We start from the raw sequence: 22,503 nt of genomic DNA on the forward strand, positions 1-22,503 counted from the left end.
GAAAAGGAGTACCCACTTGTGCCTATATACTCTGGTTGACTTATCCATATTATCTTAGAAGTTCTCCAGTGGAGGTTAATCAACTAGCTAGGTATCTCATTTATTTTCTCCCCAAATTGCAAGAGTGTTATCCATTTGTCCACTGACTATCCATTTGTCATATATTTATCCTTGCCAAGTGACCAGCCTATTTTCTTTTAATATTCTTTGGACACTAAAAATAATTCTGCCAAAACTTTGCCATTATCACCATCCTACCCCCCAAAACTTGTTCCTCATGCCATCTTCAGTATTTCTGTTAATAGAATTACCATCTTCTTAGTGAGCCAGTCTACAATCTTTATTTTTTTAATTGTATCCTTCTGGGAGTCCTATAATCCTTCAGTTGTCTCTATGCATTGCATCTTTAAGGTCAATATATTTTGCTTGTGTGGAGATCTTGCTTTCTTTTAATGTTATTGTTTTTTCTTCTTTCAAATTATCCTCTTCTTTTTAAAAAAAAATTCCAAAAAGTTATTTTATTTTCTTTTGTATGAACCTCGGAACTGTGGATTCAAGTTTTTGTATTCTGCCAAAAATATTTCTGCTCTGTAGACGATTAATTCTGCTCTCATAATTCTTATTTATTAATTAAACCATGTAAACCATATATTCTCTTGGGAGTCTACAGAGGTCCTCTGTCTCATCAGGTGTTGATTAATTTTATTTTATCTTACTCTATTCATGGATGTCTGGAATCTTTTACCTAGTTTAGAGACCATTTTATCTTTTGCTATTAACATCTTCCTATTAGTTTATCTGCTTATGCTTGAGGTCTTCAATTGAGTTTTCTTCCTGAGATCTTTGGAAATTTCCATCTTTATTTTTTATTATACCCTCTTGCTCATTTTCTGACTCACTCTTCTTTGATGTTGATTTTGTTGGGGCCTTGATCTCAAAGAATATCAGCTTCCTCTTAGGTGGACATTTCACTCACCAAGTCTCTGTTCCAAGTTATTTCTGAAATGGTTGTGAGGAACATCACAGGCCCTAGATGGATGCTAGACATTTTCCTCAGGCTTAGTGAAGTGCCACATAACTGCACACACCAGTCCTATCACTTCTGTAATGGGTTGGGTGGTAAAATAATGCCCCCTGTCCTATCAATCAATTAATCAATCAACATTTATTAAGCATCTGTTATGTGCCAGGCATTATACTTATACTAAGGTGTACCCATGCCCACATTCAACTTGTAATATTCAAGAAAATGTCATACTATGAGATATTTACCTCTTTTTCTCTTCATATATCTCTCCACAACAGGTTTTCTCTGGTCATGATCTGTCACCCTCCACATGTCCTTTTTCTTCTGCAAACATAATAATTATTAACATATACTCTTCCTGAGACTTGGAAATTCACCTTGCTGGGAGGTAAATCTCCTCAAACTTTTCTCCCCAAAATTTTCTATAATTGTGAGGTCATCTTTTCCACCCCCTTCTTGTTTCCCTTTTGGCAATTAGCATCTGGTCAAGCTCAGTTCTTCATTCATACATACAAACCTTAAATTCAACTTTGTTTTGGTACTAGTATTTTCAGACAATTCTTAGGTAATATTTAACTATCTTTTTTTCCCCAATACTTTAAAAAGTCCTTCTCTCTTTAAACTTTATTCTACCCTTTTCTTTTTCTAGTTTGGTGTGTTTTAATTGTCTTTAAAGTTGGATAATATTTACTCAGTTTTCTTCCTAAGTGATTACAACTCAATGAATTTCCTTTTTAAAAATTAGATATCTGTTGACAGTGTCAGACACACCATTACTAGAAATAGTTCTGTGTTGTCATAAGAGAAGCATCCTTTCTTATCTACTTGATGTATGTATACTATTTAACTATTGTCTTTTCTAGACAGGCATCCCATTGAAAACCTTCTTTCCCTGTACCTGTCAAGACTTGTTATCTGAATCCCATTTAAGAGATAGACTAAAAATTCCAATGTGCCTAGAGGGCTTTTTGCAGCTTAACTACTCATTTTGTAACTTGACTTATGATCCATCTGTTTCATTTTGAAGAAAAAAAGATGGTTTTATGTTGCAACTAGTGAATGTGGTTCCTGTCCCTGAGATTTTTTTTGTCATCATTCCTCAAAAAATTTTAACTATCCAATTTTTTCTTAGTACTATCAAAAAATTAAAAATGAAATGAAAATTTCTCTTAAGAAAAGGATTTTAGAGATCTGATTACTCTGAAGTCCTTTCTATATTCAAGGCTATTATACTATGATCAAACCCACATATTAACTTAACTTCTTAACTTTAGAAAGCTGACCCTTTTTTCTTTTGAAATTCAGTAATTTTATTTCAATTTATAATTAGTTTCCTTTGCAAAACATTTATTTTTTTACTATCCTATTAAAATATTATTAAAGAGTTCATAGTCATTATGATGAGATAAAAAAGAGAGATTAGGCCCCCTTCACCCCTTGATATTTTCCAAACTCTCTGCGAAATATATTAAAAACTTGAGGCCCAGAAAGAAGTCACTTGTATGAGCTCACAAGGCCAGATTGTAGGAACTGTGAATTGAAAAGTGGGAAGAAATCATTAAAGTCATCCAATCTTTTAGGATAACAAAATCTTTGATCTGGAAGGAGAGGGATTTCAAAGAACATATACTACAATCCCTCAGTTTTACTTATTAGAAAACTGAGACCAAAAGAAGTTAAATAACTTGTTCAAGGTCACTTAGGTTGTAAGCCATTGGGCCAATATTCAAACCATAGTTCTTTGACCCCAAATCTACATTATTTCTATTACACCATGTTGCTTCTTGAGTTTGTAGCAAAGCTGAGATTAAAAACTCAGGTGTTTGGACATTTGATTAATAGAAATTAGAAGTCAGGAGTTGATACATTTCTCATTTCCCTAACTGAAGTTTCACAAAGTGTAACAAATGAATTCATGTTGATGTTATAAAGCTATTTTAATTATGAAGGCTATATCTTTTATTCTTCCAATAATTGGAAAAATTGTATTTTTTTTTGCTGAAAAGAGTTAAAAATATCATTTTAGGCAACTGATCAATTTAATGCTTTTTGTAACTTACTGTTACTGATTCTATACACTGGCAAAAACACTTCTTTAAACTTACTAAAAATTAAATAGGTTGTATGTTTATTCAATAAGAAGTGTTAACTTGTCAATTTGTTACTATGCATCAAAATGGTCTCATAGTGCAACTGAAAATAAATTTGTCTTGGAAGCAACTATATTGCTTTCATCAGAGTTTAAAAATAGTAATATAATTCCTGAAAAGCAACTCAGTGGGTTATTTTGTGTTTGTTTTTTTAGTTCTTAAAATACATTCATTACAAAAGTAATAACAAATATTATAAAATGTGAATTGGTTCTTAAGCCTGCCAAATATTATTGAAAAAGTTACTAGGTTAGCTTTTAGTTTACAATGTTATTTTCATATGCTTCAGTAATAGCAAGACTCCCATTGTTTTTGTTGTCATAAGAATTAATAATGGTACATAGAAATGTTTGTTATATTTTTGAACATCTAATCCTTCCTGTAATTATATGCAATTAAATAAGCCCAATTTCATAGCCTGAAAGATAAGATTTCCAAGAAATGGATATTCCAGAGTCAAAGAATTTTAGAGCTTGAAGGGATGTTAGAGGTCCCTCTCCTTTGATGCTATTATAAAAACAATGAAGCTCAGAATTGTAGAGTTTGTAGAAACCCTTGTGCCAATGTAGCCCAACCTATAACTGAAAAATAACCTCCCCCATCCAACTAATGGTCATCTGAACTTTGCTTGAAGACTTTCTGATGAGAGAGAATTCATTCCCATCCCAGGACAGTTCATTTTACTTTAGAATAGCTCTGAGTTTAGGAATTTGTTTTTTAAATCAAGCCTAAATTTGTCTTTGTAACTTCCACCAATGTTTCTCCCTGTTCTGCCTGAGGGATCCAAGGAGAACAAGTCTTATCCTGTTTCTATTTGGCTGCCCCTAAAATTCAGCTGTGTTATAGGAGTGAATAGCTTTGTATCTGGAAAGGACTGTAGAGACCATTCCCCACATCCCATGCCTTAATCCACTGATGAGGAACTGTGACCCCCTAAAATTTGAATTACTTGGCCAAGGTCACTCCTCTAATGTGAAGAGTAGAGGTAGGCTTTGAACTCCAGGTATCTAACTCCAACAATCTGTTACTCTTTCCAGTGTATCATGTTGACTCTCTGTTTTCTCCATGGTAAACATTCCCCATTCATTTATTGATACTCCCTTGGAATGATTTCAACTTCTTTCACTTCTGATTGTCCTTGCCTGGTTCCTCCCTAGCTTATTCGTATCTTTCCTAGAATGGCAATATAAAAACTGAATGAACTATTCCAGATAGGGTCTGAAGACGGCTGAGTAAAGTGGTATTATTATATCCTCTTTTCTGTACCTCTTAATTCAAGATTGTACATGCTTTTTTGACTATCATTTTTCCCATTGTTGACTCATGGAGTTTGTAAGCTAATATAAATAACATCATTTTAGATAAACTGCTGTTTTATCATGCAACATACCCTCCCTCCTCAACTTTTATATGTAAAGTGGAATTTTGAACCTGTGTAAGATTTCACTTCTTTTCATTTTTCACTTTTCCAATAGAATGTAAGCTTATGGAAGATAGGAATTGTTCTACCTTTGTCTTTATCTCTATACTCTTGCACACTATTTGATACTGTAAACGAGGATATTGGGCAATGACAAATGCATCTGCAAAAAGAAAAGGAGCTCAGAACTTTGTGAAATGCCAATCAACTGAGATGGGGAGACAGTTCCCAGGGAACCTTGGGAAAAAGCAGCTAAGCATCTTGAGCTGGCTGAGGGAGATTCCTTCTCTGGCTGTTTGACCAGAAGGTGGAAAATAGATTACTCTCTAGCCATTGCCTTATCTATAAGACTGTGAACTAAAAAGACATTGGGGTTTTAGCCTAGAAGAAACCTGTCAGCATTGTAGTCAATATCTTCCCTTGGAGAAAAATAATTTTGTTTCCCGAATTTGAATATATCTTGAACTCTTCAATCAACCAGGTAATTTAGAAAATTCAGGGAGACCTAATTTCCTCTTACCCCTCTCCTCTCTTTACCTCCTCTACCCAAAAGAATAAAAGACCTTTTAGTTGAAGGATTTGATTGTGGGATTTTGTTATTAGGGGAAATGTTCAAGCTTACCATCTGTGAGAAGAACATTTCTAAGACAATTGAAAGGGAACAAGAAGTAGTGTAGGGGGAAGGGCTCAAGATCCAGGCTTTTCCCTGGCTTGCTTCCTGTTGTTATATATCTAACATTTCCCTATTACCATAATTCCCCTAGTATCAATATCTACTACAATACACTTAGTAAGTACTTTAAGAAATTTTTATTGATCTCTATTACATTTCACCTTACATGTTTCAGTCCATTTTGCAAGCTCTCCCACTAAGCTTTTATTTATCTGAAAATTAAAAAAATGTGAAAGGTATTGGAAATAATGTTATATACCACAGATCAAGTACAGATCCCAAAATCATTCCACATTCCATTGGAGGACTGCCAAATTGACCTAGAACTATTAATGATTACTCTTTGAACATGAACTTTGAACTCAGTTCCAAATCCATTTATTTTAACTATTGTTTAGTATATGGCTTTCCCAGTTTTCCATACCAGAAGCATGAGGTACTTTATTAGTGTTTTGTTAAAATGGAGGCTAACCATTTTTATAGCAGTTTTATCACCTACCATTTAGTAACTTTTAAAAAAAGAAGGAAATAAATAAGGTTTACTTAGCATAACTTATTTTTCTGAATCCATCCTCATTCTTCATGATTACTTCTCACTTTTTACTAGATGTTCACTAACCATCTATTTAATGATATTTTAGTAATTTGCTAGGTATTAAATTCAAGCTCATAGGAATTCCACATGAACTGGGATGACCTCCAGGAATTGATGCAGAGTGGAAGGAGCAGAACCAGGAGAACATTGTACACAGAGATGGATACACTGTAGCACAATCAAATGTAATGGACTTCTCTACTATCATCAAAACAATGCTCCAGAACAATCCAGAGGAACTTAAGAGAAAGAATGCTACCCACATCCAGAGAAAGAATTGTGGGAGTAGAAACACAGAAGAAAAACAACTGCTCAATGAGAATATAATTAAGGATGTAGACTCTAAAATGATCACCCTAGTATAAATATTAATAATGTGGAAATAGGTCATGATCAATGACACATGTAAAACTCAGTGGAATTGCTTGTTGGCTATAGGAGGGGGATGGGAGGAGGGGAGGGAAAGAACATGATTTATGTAACCATTGAAAAATATTCTAAATTAATTAAATAAACAAAAATTAATTAATATATTCATTAAAATTTTTTACATGCTTCATAAAAAATTCAAGCTCATAGTTCTATAATCTATAGCTAATTATTCTATTTTTTGAAAATAGGGAAAACATTTAACCTTTTCCAATCTTACAGTTTTTCTCTTTTCCATGATAGTTTGAATAACACTGACAGTGGCTTAGCAGTCATGTTTTTTAGTTCGCAAGTACCTTTGGTCCAGGTAACTTTAATTTATCAAGGTGTTTATTAAGTGTTCTCTTACTAATCTCCTTATTTATATTATTAGCTCCTTGTTAGCCATTTAAAAAAAAACAAACATGTTTTCATTAACCTTGAATCTTATCATTTTTCCTCATTCAATAACATATCTTTTTGGTAGTTTGACTAGTATAGCACTAAATATAGAAATTAATTTAGGTGATATTGTCACTTTTATTGTATTGTCATTGGCTCAGCAAGGAATGCTGCTTATCTTTCCTTATTGTACAGACTTTTTATATTTGGATTTCTATAAATCCTGGCAAGTTATTTCTCTGGTATTTTGTACATTTTGTGTGTATTTTGGTTATTTTGAATGTATTTAATCTTATTTTCCTATTTTTCCTCTTGGTTATTGTTAATACTACATATAAATTAGTGCTAATGAATTTTGTTAATTTTTTTGTGAAATATTAATTCCATTCTGAGTGCTGTTTAGTTTGTGGTTTTTCCAGTCAGTAATCTCTTAAAAACATTAGGTTCTATACTTGAATTCCATATTTTGCCTCAATGATTTTAGATAGGTTTTTTTACAGTCTGGAACAGCTGTTTGAAATTCATGTTTGGGGCTAATTAAAGTAATAATAATAAAAATATACATTGTATGGCATCTTTTTTGACTTAATCTGTTTCATATTTCTGAGGGATTAAAACTTAAATTTTTTATCAGATGATAGTATGCCTGTTTGCTTAAAGGTTGATGAATGAAAACATGTTTGAGAAATCTGAAGAGGTTGCACAATTTATACAGCTGCTTTGACTCTTTTGGATGGAGCATCATTTTCAATATAATGTTAACTCCCCTTCATGTTCTCCATCAACAAGCTATGTCCATTCTTCAGACTTACTGGGATACTGAGCTGTTTTTTTTTTCAGTTTCTTCTCTTTAAATTATCTGTAATGTAGTGGACACTGAAATTCTTTTTTTTTTTTAATTAAGTAATCAATTAATTTAGAATATTTTTCATAGTTACATGATTCATGTTCTTTCCCTCCCTCTTTCCTCCCCCCTCCAAGAGTTGACATGCAATTCCACTGGGTTATACATGTATCATTGTTCAAAACCTATTTCCATGTTATTCATATTTGCAATACAGTGATCTTTTAACACCAGAGCCCCAATCATATCCCTATTGAACTATGTGATTGATCATATGTTTTTCTTCTGTATTTCTGTTCCCATAGTTCTTCCTCTGGTTGTGGATAGTGTTCTTTCTCATAAATTCCTCTGGATTGTCCTGGATCATTGCATTGCCTCTAGTAGAAAATTCTATTACATTTAATTGTGCCACAATGCATCAGTCTCTGTGTACAATGTTCTCCTGGTTTTGTTACTTTTGCTCTGCATCAATTCCTGCAGGTCTTTTTTTTTTTGCCTTTCTGAGATCACTTGTAAGATAGGAGGACACAAGGGACCTTAGTAATAAAAATATCTTGCCCATATTTATAAATGTCAGTCAGTAGATGCATTGTTAGTCTACCTTTAATTCACCCTCAATGTTGTGAAAAATGCTTGGAAATTGGAGAATGACAGTGATGTTTGCAAATCTCACAAATTTCATCCTGACTTTTAAAGAAAGTATAAATAAAAATCATGTTTTTGTTTTTTTCACAGGGACTTGCGATTTAATAGAATAAGAGAGATCCAGCCTGGAACATTTAAACGACTAAAAAACTTGAATACATTGTAAGTTGAAATTCTTTTTTGGAAAATTAATGAAAGTGCTTATTCTTTTTAAACCCATACCTTCTGTCTTAAAGTCAATAACCATGTATTGATTCCAAGGCATGAGAGTGGTAAGGGCTAGGCAATGGGGGTTAAGTGACTTGTCTAGGGCCACACAAGTAGGAAACATCTGAGGTCATATTTGAACCCAGGACCTCCCATCTCTAGACCTAGCTCTCAATCTGCTGAGCCACCCAGCTGCCCTTAAAAATGTTTATTCTTTAAAAAGGTAACTAGTTATAAATTTTATATACGTTAAGAGGCAGTGAGGTATATGAATCATAGTATTAATAGTAGTTTACATTAATGTAGTATTTTAAGGTTTATGAAAAATTTTATGTCCATTTTCTCAGGTTTGATTCTGGAGCCTGGATTCTTGGTCTACCATTAATATAGAGCTGTCATACCACCTGACTAGATCTCAGTTTCCTCATCTGTAAAATGAGGTTTGACTTAATGATCCTTTTTAAAATTTATAACAATAAACTATATATAATATTTCATAGTATATATGATTAATGATGTTTATATTGAAAGCCAATCTGTTAAAGATTTTGAGTGCTAAAACTTAAGTTCTTCCAAAGATCCAAGTAGATTCTTTTTTACTGAAGTAGTTTGAATCCCTTCTAAGATATGAGTTCATGGATTGTTCTGACCAGAAGGAAAAAAAAAATCTATTAGATAATAGTCCATATCATGTTCTGGTGAAACAGCAGCTTGGCTGACCTTCAGATGAGACATACAGCCTAATGCTTCTGGAAGCCTACCATTTCTGAATACTAGCTTTGGAAGGGACCTTAGCAATAATTTATTCCAAGCCACTCCCCTCTTTTAAGAAAAGAAGGAACTGAGAAATGGTCATTTTCCTATACTCTCTAAGTTTTTCTAGCTTCAATTAACTTGCTATAGCTTTTATTCTTCTAGCTTAAAACTTTGGAAGTTTACCTTCATTCATATTTTGACTGTTGGAGGTCTTGGACCACCTATGCAAAGTGGTATTATTGAGTTCAGAAAGCAGTGCAAGCTGAATGTCATACACATTAGAAATGATTTTACGTTAGGGAAACAAAATTTGAATGTTAGCAAAATCTTTTAGCATTGCTACTAATTGCATATTGTTTAGGAATAAAGGAAAATTCCTCTAAATTCATCCTTAGTTTTTAAATTTGCTACTATCTAGCAATGTGACATTTGGTAAATTGCTTCCCTTCTTTGGACCTTACTTTATGTAAAGTAATGGGGTTGCATAATTTTAAGTTAAAAATTCTTTGATTCTATGTTAAATTTGATAAGATAGAAGCTGCCCCTTTTCTCTGAAGGCTAATGCTATTTTCTTTGAAGGCTCATATTGTTTGTAGCCTCAAGAAAACAAAATACTATAATCTCTTTTGTTTTCTCTTTATAGACTTCTTAACAACAATCAAATTAAAAGAATACCCAGTGGATCTTTTGAAGACTTGGAAAATTTAAAATATCTGTAAGTTTTTTAATCATTAATTTAAATACTTATGTGATCAATTTTTATTTATTTAAATAATCACAAAATTTTAGATTAAATATACTGTGTACAATCCTATAGGTGAAAGTATCTAATAAAAACTTGGATCTATATTTAGAAGCTTTCTAAAGTGTGTATCAGGATGCAAGAATGGTTTATTTAAGCATACATGCTGTGTAGGTGCTTTTAGTGATTTGATACAAAACCTGTAAAATAGGTTGAATAAAGATTAGTGACTATATAGTCATAATTATTAGTAGCAGTACTATTCCTTTGTGATATTGTTTCCTAAAAACAGTTCTTATTTAGTCCTGGCATTCTGCTTAATTTTGCATCAGAATACTATGGGAAAATAATATTTTCCATTTTAAAATGTTACATTTTATGTGGAAATTTTGGGGATGAAAATAGATGGGACGTTTTGCTCAATTATTTTTCTTTATTCCTCCCTCTTTATCCTGGGGATTTTCCATGCCTTTATATAGTTGACTTGATATTTATGGGTTTTATTCTCTTATTTGAGATATATAAGATTTCTGGGTGTATAGTGGTCTGTGTATTAATTTTGTTGGCTACTTTAGAGAGACTGGTCTTTTAAAAATAAAGTTTGATCCTATTCCCAGATTATAAGGCATTCAAGTTATCCTTATCCACTTCTTTTAAATTTATAGATAGAACAATTTTAAAAAGATGTTCTATCAAGCATTTTACAAACCCTTTGGGATAAAAGCAATTTCCTTCATTTCATATATTCCTAATTGAATAATTTGAAGTCTTGGACATGACAGCACTAAGATAGGCTGATAGTTTTTTTTTTTTTAATTCACAATACTTAAGTAAAACCAGGCTCATTCATAGACATTTGAGATTTTTGGCAATTTGTTTTCTTTTTTTTAACCCTTATCTTGTATTTTGTATTGGTTCCAAGGCAGAGTAGTAGTAAGAGCTAGCCAATGGGAATTAAGTGACTTTTCCAGGGTCACATAGCTAGGAATGTCTGAGGCTAGATTTGAACCCAGGACCTTCCTTCTCTGCACTTGGTTCTCACTCCATTGAGATACCTTGCTGCCCCAGCAGGTTATTTTCTACTTAAATATCTCTTAATCTAAAGTTTGTGAAATATATAATACATCAATAAATATATATTTATGTATGACATTTATTAGATAATATATAATATAAATATAATGAATATATAAAATATAAAACCTATATTTGCTAATTTATAAATATAGAATTATATATTTTATAAATATTATTTATTTACACACATATGTATATATATACATTTACACAGAGAAATTTATAGGTTCCAAACTTCTTTCCCAATTATTATATCAAATTATTTTGGTAATAAGCTATAGGTCTTAGATTTATAGTCTTCTTAATTATTTTCAAAACTTTTTTTCATTTCATTTTCTGTTTTTTGCTGAATTCCCTTTTGCTTTTTCAGAACCTCTCCTCCCTTTCTTTCCCCCTGGGGGGAAAACATTTCTGTTTCAGATTAATAGGTACTTAAATTAGGGAGGATTAAGAATATGATGACATTTTGAAGGTCAAGTTAAGGACCCAAAGCAGATTAGAAGTATGTAGCATATTTATCTTTACAATGCAGAATTAATAGCATATGAAATCGAGATCATCGTTATGTTTTGTTTATCCCCATTAAAATTGGTGCCAGAGTTCTGATTTTTAGTATACAGAAAAGATGTAAACAGCTTTTACTTCAGTTAACTGAGTCTTTTTTTATTGAATCTCACATTTCCATAAAAGCTTTCATTCCTTTTCTTTAGCTAGAAGTTATAGTTGTATTTTTTCCTTTGCATGGATTTTTTGCATATTATTAGTGTCACTCAATAGTTGAAAGTCAGAAATGATAATTCTAAATCAGAATTCAATTTTAACTTGTCTATTTAAATATATTGTCTAATGAAAATAATTGAAAATAATTTTGGATGTATTTTTTTCTATGATCTTTTACATGTCTTGCTAATTTTCAAGGTGATTTAAGTTACATCAAAGTTACTATTGCACAGTATTCTATTAATTGAGGAACCCAGTTTTCTAGTGGAAGGTATATTGAATTTCAAGTCAAAGGAACTAGGTTTGAATCTCTTCTTTGTTTTTTCTTGACTTTGTACAAATACTTTAACTTTTCTGGGTCTCAGTTCCTTCATCTGTCAAGTAAGAGAGATGGATTAATTGATATTCAAGGTTCCCTTCAGCTCTAGATTTTTGTCCTCTAAATTTCATTATGGGTACATCCCCTACCGTTACATATTGCAACCCTTCATATCTTAAAAGATGGTTTCCATGAATTGCTGTAGCTGAAAATTTGATTACTCTGATGCCTACCTTGAAGGGAGAAACCTCTTGGACCTTAACTAGATTTATTCCCAGGAATAAGATACACAATACATTATCAGATGTATCATAAAAAGTCAGTGATAGGTAGAAATTTTCAGGATGATGCATAAAGTGGCTTTCTAGCAGTAGAATGATGCCTGACGGTGTGTTGGTAAACTTTCAGCCATACTTTGATGAGGTAGCTGAGGAAGAATTAAGAAAAACTTTTACAGGTGTAATGTTACTTAGGAGTAACTATCATCCATTTATATCCTCAGAGACAGCTGGCAAATTCAAAGCTTACTTGCAATGCTTTATAATTCTCAGAATGAAGCTAATATCTTTTTGAAAGCAGAATATATTACATTTGCCTGGAAACTCTTTGCGTCTTAGAAGAAAGATTGGTTTAAAACTGTAGTTCTCTTCTCTTAATCATGTTTCCAAGTCCATTACCTACTTCAGTCTTTCTTGGCACTTCCATTGAAAATAATCAGTAGTCCTGCTTTCTATTCCTCCTGAAAAGAAGAGAATAAGTAATATTAATGCAATGATCTTTGGACATAAAGAGAGGGCATTATTCAGAGAGGAGGGAAGGGGCAAGTCAGGGTTGAAAGGAATGCAGAAAGGCATAATAGTTATAATTTAATTGAAGTTTTTCTAATGGACCATGTGGTCCATTCTTTACCTGGTGCTCATGGAATCCTAAGAGAACTGTGGAAAGATTTCAGAAGATCTGTAAATTGGGCTGAGAAAAAAAATTGCATCTTTATTTTCACTAACCTTTTATTTTCTTTTTAGTCCTATGTATTTTATTTAATGCAATTAAAATATTATCCTGTGATGGGTTTCATGGGCTTCCCTAGACTGCCAAAGTGGCTCATCACAAAAATGGTTGGAAGCCACTATGATGGACTTTGTCTAAAAGTTATTTGAATTTCTGTGGCTTAAAAATCCCCTTTCCCTTGGATCCTATTGGAACGTTTTGAGAAGCTATGTGAGATAATATGGCTTAAGGATGTAAGGGTACTTTTAAATTCAGGATACTATTCCCCCCATGCTATATGTCTAGAACCAAAGTGCATTTAGAAGTTGAATCTTAGAATGAGTTCCCCTTCATGAGATAATAGATATAAAGCTCAGTCTTTTATAATATGAGGAAACCTAGACTTAGGCGAGGGTAAGCAATTTATTCAAAATCACATAATATAAGAGTTAAAATTTTGGGGAAACTGGGGCAGGTAGAAATTAGTTTCTTTCTGCAAGGAGTATTATATTTTTTAGAGGTTTATTAAAGGTTAAGGATTAAAGAAAATGCAGAATAAGAAAGCATGTGTCTAGGCCCAGAGAGGCCTAGACAACCTCACCTACATCATGAAAAGATGCGTCTGCTCCAAAGCGGAAGTAGGAAAAAAAGACCCTCAGTAGGCTCAGAACTCCTTTAAATAATAATTTATGTTCTCACCCAGGTGAGAATTCAGTGCGATTACAAAGCATTCTGGGAAGTGAGCAAGGACTTCTGGGGACTGGAGTCCTGGATTCAAGTTTCCATTTTTACAATAGGTAATAGTGGTGCAGCAGCAATTCAAATTCAGGTCTCATGACTCTAAGTTCATCTCTTCATACCATATCACACTGCTTTTGTTAGGGATAGAAAGCCTTCATTGTGTTCATGTGTTCATATTGATCAACTTAGCTGCCGAAATGTAAAATAAACTTTAAAAAAGATTTAATTTTATTAAATATAGAAAATAAAATGTCACTAATGGTCCCATTAGGGTTTGCTTGATTCCTTCTAAGACAAGTTGTAAGTCAGTCCTTTTGGGAACCAATAAACCAAATTGTACTCCCTTACTTAACAGTGATTCACTGTTGGCAGTAGTACTGATATTATTATTTATGACACAGCATTCAGGGCTTACAAACTACATAGTTTATTACACCCATTCAGCTGATTTTTGGAAATGCTATACACAGTACTCCAACAAGTGAATTCCTTTTGGTTCAAGAGCTAATAGTTCTTGCACTACTGTATTTAGAGGACCTCAGTTCAACTCTCTCTTCCGATTGTGTGGAACCTTGGGCAAGCCATTTAACCTGTTTGATTTTGATGCTTATTGCCTATTGATTTTAAGCAATTTTAAGGTCTTTATACCTCAGTTTTCTGCTCTATAAAATGTTTGGGCTAGATCAGTATTGTCAGACTCAAATAGAAGAGAGTCACTACACTGTATATAAGGATCTCTGTGGGCCATATCTTGATCTAAAACATTACATTTTGACATTTTCAATATTTTACTAAGTATTTATTTTGTTATATATTTCAAAAATTCTATTTTAAGCTTGCTTGGTCAAACTTGGGAATGTTATGGACCTCATATGGTCTGACATGTTTTGAAAACTTTTGGGCTAGATGATTTCTCCAATTTTTCCTAGCTGTAAGTCTTATGCTTTTTTTGATTCTTTGAGGCCCATTAGTTTCCTAAAAGTCCAATAACCATCTCTTCCCCTACCCTGTGCATTCTTCTCTTTTGTAAAGTTCCCTTTCTTAAAATCCTTGCCTTTTTTCTTAGAATTAATTCTGTGTATTGGTGCCAGACCAGAAGAGTGGTAAATATAGGACAATTAGGGCTAAGTGACTTGCCCAAAGACACACAGCTAGGAAGAGTCTGAGTACAGATTTTAACCCAGGACCTCCCATCTCTAGGTTTGACTTTCAATTTACTGAGCCACCTAGTTGCTGCCCAGGGAAGTTCTTAATATTTTTTACTTTAACTTTTACTTCATACTAAACAGTATTAAAGTCTGTAATTTCTAACTGATTTAGGATAGTATTTGTCATTGTTGTAAATAGTTGAGACATTAATTTGGATTTCATTCTATTATTATTTCTGTGGAAAAGTCAGATTTGATCAGAATTTTTTTGATTTGCTGTGCTTAGAACTAAAAAAATAAAATGAAAAGGATCTGAACTGTAATTTTGCTGGAACGGGGAATGACTTATGAGGAAACTTTCTCTGATCACACATGTTCTATAACTTAGAGTCTTAGAGTTGTGCAGGGGCAATGAAAGATTTAAAAAAAAAATCCTTATCTTCTACTTTGAATCAATACAGTGTATTGGTTCCAAGGCAGAAGAGCAGTAAGGGCTAGGCAATGGGTTTTAAGTGACTTACCCAGGGTCACACAGCTAGGAAGTATCTGAGGCCACATTTGAATCCAGTACCTTCTGAATTCAGGCCTGGCTTTCAGTCTACTGAGCCACCTACTTATCCCTTCAGTGAAAGATTAAATACTTGCCTAGACTCACTATGAAAGCGACATTAGAATCCAGATATTTTCAACTGAAATTGGCTCACTCTCCACTATGCCACAATATCTCATTTAGCACAGTCTTAATCTGTTGTGAATTTAAGGGCTATACATTTCATCTTTTTGTTCAGTTGCTTGCAAATATAGACTATGCAGTTAAGATTTTCCCATGTGGGTTTGAGGATTCAGTATACTTATCTCCTAGAGAAGAGATATTAAAGAAAAAGGATAGGAATATTTGACTTGAGTTTTTTCTGGACAGAAATTTACAACCTCTGTAAAAGGAATCCTCCCATACCCCACTTATCTTTCTAATAAGAAGTTTGACCTAACTTTATTCTCATGGCTTTTGAAGCTAAATTTTCTTTAAACACATCAGTTATTTTTGTTTGTATTGTTTAATTTTAAGCCAAACATTTAGAAGAGGTCCACCAGAAGGTGAAGGACCTTGAGACCATGCCAAATGAAAGATTGGTCAAAGGAAGTGAGAAAGTTTAGCTTAGAAAGAAATAAACTTGAAGGGGTCATGAGAGTTCTTTTCAAGTATTTTTAACCTTCATGTAGAAGAGCAGTTAGACTTGTTCTCTAGTCCAGAAAACCTAACTACTGGAGGAATCATGGGTAAAAGTTTTAAAGAGGCAGATTTAGGTATGATGGTTGGGGGTAAATTTTTTTCTTTTTAAACAGAATAGAAGTTCTTTGACAGTAGAATGGTAGTATAACCCCTTTAAAAGGGGTCTTTGAGTATAAAAATATATGGAGAACCTCTTGCGATTTTTGTAGAGAGGATTCATTGTTCATGAATGGGTTGAAGTAACAGGCTTCTAAGATTTCTTTCATCTCTGAAGTTGTGTCATTTCCCCTTCCCTTTAGTTCAAAGTTAATGGTGGCTCAGTGTATAGTAGTCTAAATCAGGAGAGAGGAGGTTTTGGGTTAAAATCTGGCCTCACACTCTTCCTTGCTATGTGACTCTGGGCAAGCCATTTAACTCCAGTTGCCTAGCCCTTACTGCTTTTCTGCCTAGTAATCAATATTTTGTATTGATTTAAGACAGAAAGTAAGGGTTTAAAAAATTAAAGAAAAGGGCTGGAGGGGTTTGTCAGAATTTAACCTTTTCTTCAGATGCTTTATTTGGGGGGATAAGAATGAAAGTATTGTCAACTTGATAATACAGAAATCCCAAATACCATAGATTCAGAAATATTAAATGGGAATGTGCCATGTTGTGGGCAAATTTACCTGTTACAGATCTATTTCATACAAAGCAAAAATGGTTTGACTCATAAATCTTAAAGTTCAAGATACAAGTATGTTTTTCCTTCTAGAAAAGTAGAATATTCATGGAAATTTTTTACAAAGAAGAGGATGACTTTTACTGGGGATTATTATTTGTCTAGCTTCAAGTAAAAAGACTGGTGCAGAACAATGCCTTCAGAAAAACCTACAAAGACTTACATGAACAAAGGAAAAGCAAAATAAGCAGAACCTGGAGAGTATTATATACAGTAACAGCAATGTTGTTCTATGATGAACTGTTAATAACTTAGTTTTTCTCAGCAATACAATGTCGCAAGACAATTCAGGATTCATAATGAAAAATGCTGCCCTATTCCAGAAAAAGAATTGGAGTCTGAACGGAGACCAAAGATTACTTTAAAAATGCTTGATTTTTCTTGTTTTTTTTTTTCTGTTTTGGACTGTGTTTTATAACATGTCTAACATAGAGATATATTTTCATAACTGCATATGTATAACCTATATCAAATTGCTTGCCTTATTAATGAAGGGAGGTGGGGAGAGAGGGAGGGAGGAAGAGAATTTGGAACCCAATTTTAAAAAAGATTGTAAAAAAATTTTACCTGCAACTGGAAAAAAATGTTTAAAATGTAAAAAAAAAATCTTTCACAAATTAACATTATTTCTATAGTATTGGATTTTGTAACTGGGAAATATTCAACAAAATACAATGCAACAGAGATAATGTTAACCCCACAAATTAATGTTATTTTCATCATATTGCATTTTGTTTATTTTTTGAACATTTCTAAATTACATTTTAATCAGGTTCAGCTGCTAATTTGACACCTCTATCACAATGAAATCACAGAGGTATTTAAAGAAAATAATTTAAAGAAAAGGAATTGTAAGTGCTCTCCTCACAATAGCCATGAAACCTAGTTGAAAATTAAAATGAAACCTTAGAAAAACCATGTTCCTTAAAGAGTTGTCCACACTAATCCCAGAATCGAGAATAGGCACATTCAAATCTGGTAGTCACCTATCTTGTGCCATTTAGCCATGCCATTAGTTATTAGGGCAGATAGATGGCAAATGGACAAAGTGCTGGGCTTGGAGTTAGGAAGATTCTTCTTTAAGGTTTCAAATCTAGCTTCAGACATTTACTAGTTCTGAGACCCTAGGCAAATCACTTAACCTCGTTTGCCTCAGTTTCCTCAACTTTAAAATGAGCCAGAAAAGGATCTGTTTAAAAAAAAGAACCCTCAAATGGGGTCATGAAGAGTTGGACGTTATTGAACAACAACAAAATGTGTTACTATCATTAGAACTTTTAAAATTAATTGTTATTTGGTATAATGAAGATATAGGTGATATTATAAAGTTCTTTGGTGATATAGAAATTTATTTATTGCCTAGTACTCAGTGCCCACATTACAATACAATACATACCTAGTACTGAAAAAAATTTTTTTCTGAAGACCGAGTATAGAAAATACAATTGATTCTGATAAATAAACTGATTTAGCAAGGACTAAAACTGACATTACAGATAGTCATCTGGTGAAATGCAATTGTGTGTCTTTGAGTATTAAGCTATATATTTTGTAAACAATTGAAAATGTTCATTGGCTTATTTTTTGTATGTGTATACTTTGGTGCTTCAGGGTTTAAAGACCTAATTACAACAGAAACATTGATCCAAGAAAGTCTTTATATACCCCGAATTTAAATAAAATATACCAATCTTTTTAATTTTTCATTTAGACCCCTTCCCCTGCCATTGCTTTTTAAAAATGTTATTTAATTAGTCAATTTAGAACATTTTTCCTTGGTTACAAGAATCATATTCTTTCCCTCCCCTTCCCGTAGCCGAGGTGCAATTCCACTGGTTTTTACATATGTCCTTGTTCAAAACCTATTTCCCTGCTATTGTTTTTAATACATGTTCCATCCCCCTCTTTAAAAGTGTTTAAAAGAGAAAGTAAAGAAAAACAAACATATGAGCTCTAAATGTTGGTTTAATATTGTTCTGAGCTAGAAATTGATAGCCCCCTTTAAGAGAATTTTTTTCTTCTTTTTTTTCAAAGCAAGACTGGCTTAAGTTTATATTGAGGACCTATCTCTCTTTAAGATACAGTAAATTAAAATGTATTTTATTTGGAAACAGTTACTTTCATGTAGCCTCCTCCAGTTATTGAAGACAGTTTTTAAAACCATAGATTTAGAATTAGAAGGAAAGCAGTGGTAGTTGAATCTACCCCCTTATTTATCAGGTGAGGAAGCTGAGGCCTAGAGAAATTAAATGATTTGTTCAAAGTCACAAGATAGTGTCTAAGGTCAGATATGAACCCAGGTCTTTCTGACTCTCAAGTCTTTCTCTTTACCCATGCCACCTCAGAAACAAACCAACAAACTTGCCTAGTATTTTTGAATTTCTTCAACCCAAAAAACTAGGGAAACAATACAGAATTCAAGAGGAAATAAAACAATCAACTAAGAAAACTGAAAAATTTGCTTCTGCTCTAATGGAAAAACTAACCCAAAATGAGTTCCTCAGCATTGTACAATTATCCCAATAGGGATTAGTGATCAAGTGTGAACTGGGAGTCATCTCTACAGTCTCAGGTGAAAAACCAAATTTATGTTCTACGTGAAAATTCCTCCATGAGTACCCATAGCCCATTTCCCCAATGGATTTACTCCTTTGATTATATAAATGTGGACATATGTGTGCATGTATATATTATGTATATACACACACACATACATAGAAACATATATATGGTAAAAAGCTGGACAAAATCTCTCCAGAAGATCTAACAAAAGTCTGCAAACATTAGACACTTAATGGATTTTTGCTGGATCATTTAGGTTTGATAACACTAAGGTTAGGAATCCATACTTAAGATATTCCTATAAAAATAGATCTAGCTCTGAGGTTAATGCCATTTAATTAGAAATGAGCATGGAAGCTTGACTATCACTAGATTTTCAAGATTTCTTTACTCCTTAGGCCATTTTCCCTGTTTTATTTTGTTTTTTGTTGTTGTGTTTATTTGATTTTGATGGGAGTATAGTGATGGTATTTTAAGGCACTATTTTTAACTCTGATATTTGTTTACCAATATTCTTGAATATTTACAAGCTGGCAAAGGGTCAGGAATAGAACCTTATGAAGTATTTGTATTTTATGACTTTTCACCCCCGCCCCCACTGTCCTCCCTGTGTTGGGAATAAGAATTTTCTTTTGGTTTAGAGCTTTGAGCTAATATATTTAAACACATACACACATATATATGCATGCACAAATGAGCTTCAATAGTAGCCCATGCGAAAGGTTTGACTTCCAAGAAGACGTGTTTAGTTTTTTGTCCCTTCCCTTTCCCTCCCCTCTGGACATGTTTAGTTTTCATCTACTGATGTTTTTCTTCTGGAAAGTTGGATGGGGGTGGGAATCACATTTGTTTCTCTCATTTAATTGTTCATTTTAAAACTGTCTTTTTGTGTCAACTTAATTCTTCTTTTTCCACCTTGTCAGGTCTCGTGTGTGTACTAATATTCCCCAATGTTTCTTGTTTCAGCTATTTATACAAGAATGAAATCCAGTCAATTGACAGGCAAGCATTTAAGGGACTTGCCTCTCTAGAGCAACTGTAAGTGCCATCCTTCTTACCCATGCTCTACTTTTAGCCATAACATCTACTGGGTTGCCTTTCAGTGGGGAAAGTGTGTGATTTTGATTCATGTCTGTTTTTTGCATGCTCCATGTATATGCTTAATGGAACATGAATTAAGTAGGGGTTAATTATGTGTATGTATGTGAAGTAGCAAAAATTGACAATGCCATTTGTTGACTCTGTTGTGTCTACATATTTGTAATTTCCTTTTCTAATTCCTTTGTAATTTCCTGTAATACTTGGGAAGTTGGATTAGGGTGAGTGTGAGTGTCTATTTGTGTTTATGTGTGTGTGTGTGTGTGTGTGTGTGTGTGTGTGTGTAGGGTGGGGAAAGAGGAGAGAGATGAATCTTATGTTTGAGAAAAGTACTCACATTTATTAGGGGGTAATCACAAAATCTTTCTCTGATGTGCTCTTGCTAGATCAGTTCTCACGGAGCCCATATGAGGATGAGCTGAACTCTCTTGGCCTTTTCTTGTAAAACATATGTGCTCTAGGTCAGTAATGAAGGGCATCATCTTCATTGCTTTGGGCCTGTAAAGAAATCCCTGGGGTTGGTAGCAAGGGGCAAGGTGAAAATGTCAATAGGATGAGTCAGAGTATGAGAACTCAGTAGACTTTAAAAGGAGACTCAATTTGCAATTTTTCTTTTTCCTTGTATGCCAAGTGTGTGGGAGTTCTTTTTGCCTCTCCTTTGGACTTTCCCTCAATGGAACCCAGTGGGTTGCTCAATGGCCAATCCTCTTTTCATGCATCCTCTTCCATTGCTGCCATCACAGATCCCAAGAGATCACTACATCATTCCAAAATGTTATTTGGAAACTCTAAATCCTTTAGGGCTTAATCCAAGAACATCACTCATGGAAAGTGGCCAAGGGAACTTAAGCTCAGCTCTACACAGGCTTCATGGGACATCACCTAGTGAAAAGGCATTGGAAAAGGGAGAAAGAGAGGTTTCATGATAACCCCATCACACACATTATGTGTAAATTGAATTGTGTTGAAAGAAACTAGAATTTTTAACTTTTATCTGAAACTATGGGTCAGTTGTTACTAAGTCAAAACACCATATGGGATTTCTCAATGAATATGTTACTATGAAGGATTGATTTCATTTTGAAAAATCCTGGGATTGAGTTAGCATTTGTTCAAAATTAATTTGCTAAATTCTAACTCTTGAGAGATAAAGTTAAGGAGACTCCCTGGCTGTTTTTGTGAATTGTGCTACTGAACAAAAAGGACTTTTTGTGAAATAGTTCAACATGTTTTTGTTGAAATGTCTAAAAAAAATACGTAAGTTTTGTGTGTGTGTGTGTGTGTGTTTTGTATGTCAGATATACCTATTTGGATACAACTAGCCTTTAAACCTATTTCTAATTTCTTGGACTAATCATGTATATGTGTGTGTGTGTGTGTGTGTATCTATCTATCTATCTATCTATCTATCTATCTATCTATCTATCTATCTATCTATGTTTTAAACCCTTACCTTCCTTCTTGGAATCAATACTGTATATTGGCTCCAAGGCAGAAGAGTGGAAAGGGCTAGGCAATGGGGGTCAAGTGACTTGGCCAGGGTCACACTGCTGGGAAGTATCTGAGGCCATATTTGAACTAGGACCTCCCATCTCTAGGCCTGGCTCTCAATCCACTGAGCTACCCAGCTGCCCCCTAAATATATATTTTAAATGTTTTATGGATGCTTTAAAAAAATTATTTCCACTTTCTAGTGAACTTTACCTTATAATAATAAATAAATATAATTAACCAAAATGAATAATAATATTGTCTATATCTGAGAATGAATACTCTACTTAGCATAGTCTACCATCTCTCTAATGATGATTTATCATTAGTCCTCATACATCTATTTTTTTAAAGCCTTTCAATATTGTTTTCCTCTTTTTTATTATAGTAATAAAGTATATTGTTCTGATTTTTCATGTTCTATTTTGTAATATTTCATGGATCATTTCTCAACTCTCACCAAATTCTTCATAGCCATTGATTTTTTTAGACCAAATAATAAATTGTGGTCTTCTATAACAATTTTTTCAGCCACTTCCCAA

The 22,503-nt window shown here is 33.3% G+C and overlaps 1 protein-coding gene across 2 annotated transcripts in view; it reads left to right on the forward strand.

Moving 5' to 3' along the window:
• The window catches only part of PXDN (peroxidasin), a 168,529-nt gene that overhangs the window by 61,026 nt on the left and 85,000 nt on the right, over positions 1–22,503 (forward strand). Inside the window, exons 2-4 of one of the 2 annotated variants that reach the window (XM_001381344.5) lie at positions 8,255–8,326; positions 9,771–9,842; positions 20,339–20,410. In XM_001381344.5, coding sequence (XP_001381381.2) covers positions 8,255–8,326; positions 9,771–9,842; positions 20,339–20,410 — 216 coding nt within the window. The remainder of the gene's footprint in view (positions 1–8,254; positions 8,327–9,770; positions 9,843–20,338; positions 20,411–22,503) is intronic. The other variant, XM_056813382.1, reaches the window with a different exon arrangement.

Source organism: Monodelphis domestica, chromosome 1 (assembly GCF_027887165.1).
Source record: "Monodelphis domestica isolate mMonDom1 chromosome 1, mMonDom1.pri, whole genome shotgun sequence".
NCBI classification, from domain to species: Eukaryota; Metazoa; Chordata; class Mammalia; order Didelphimorphia; family Didelphidae; genus Monodelphis; species Monodelphis domestica.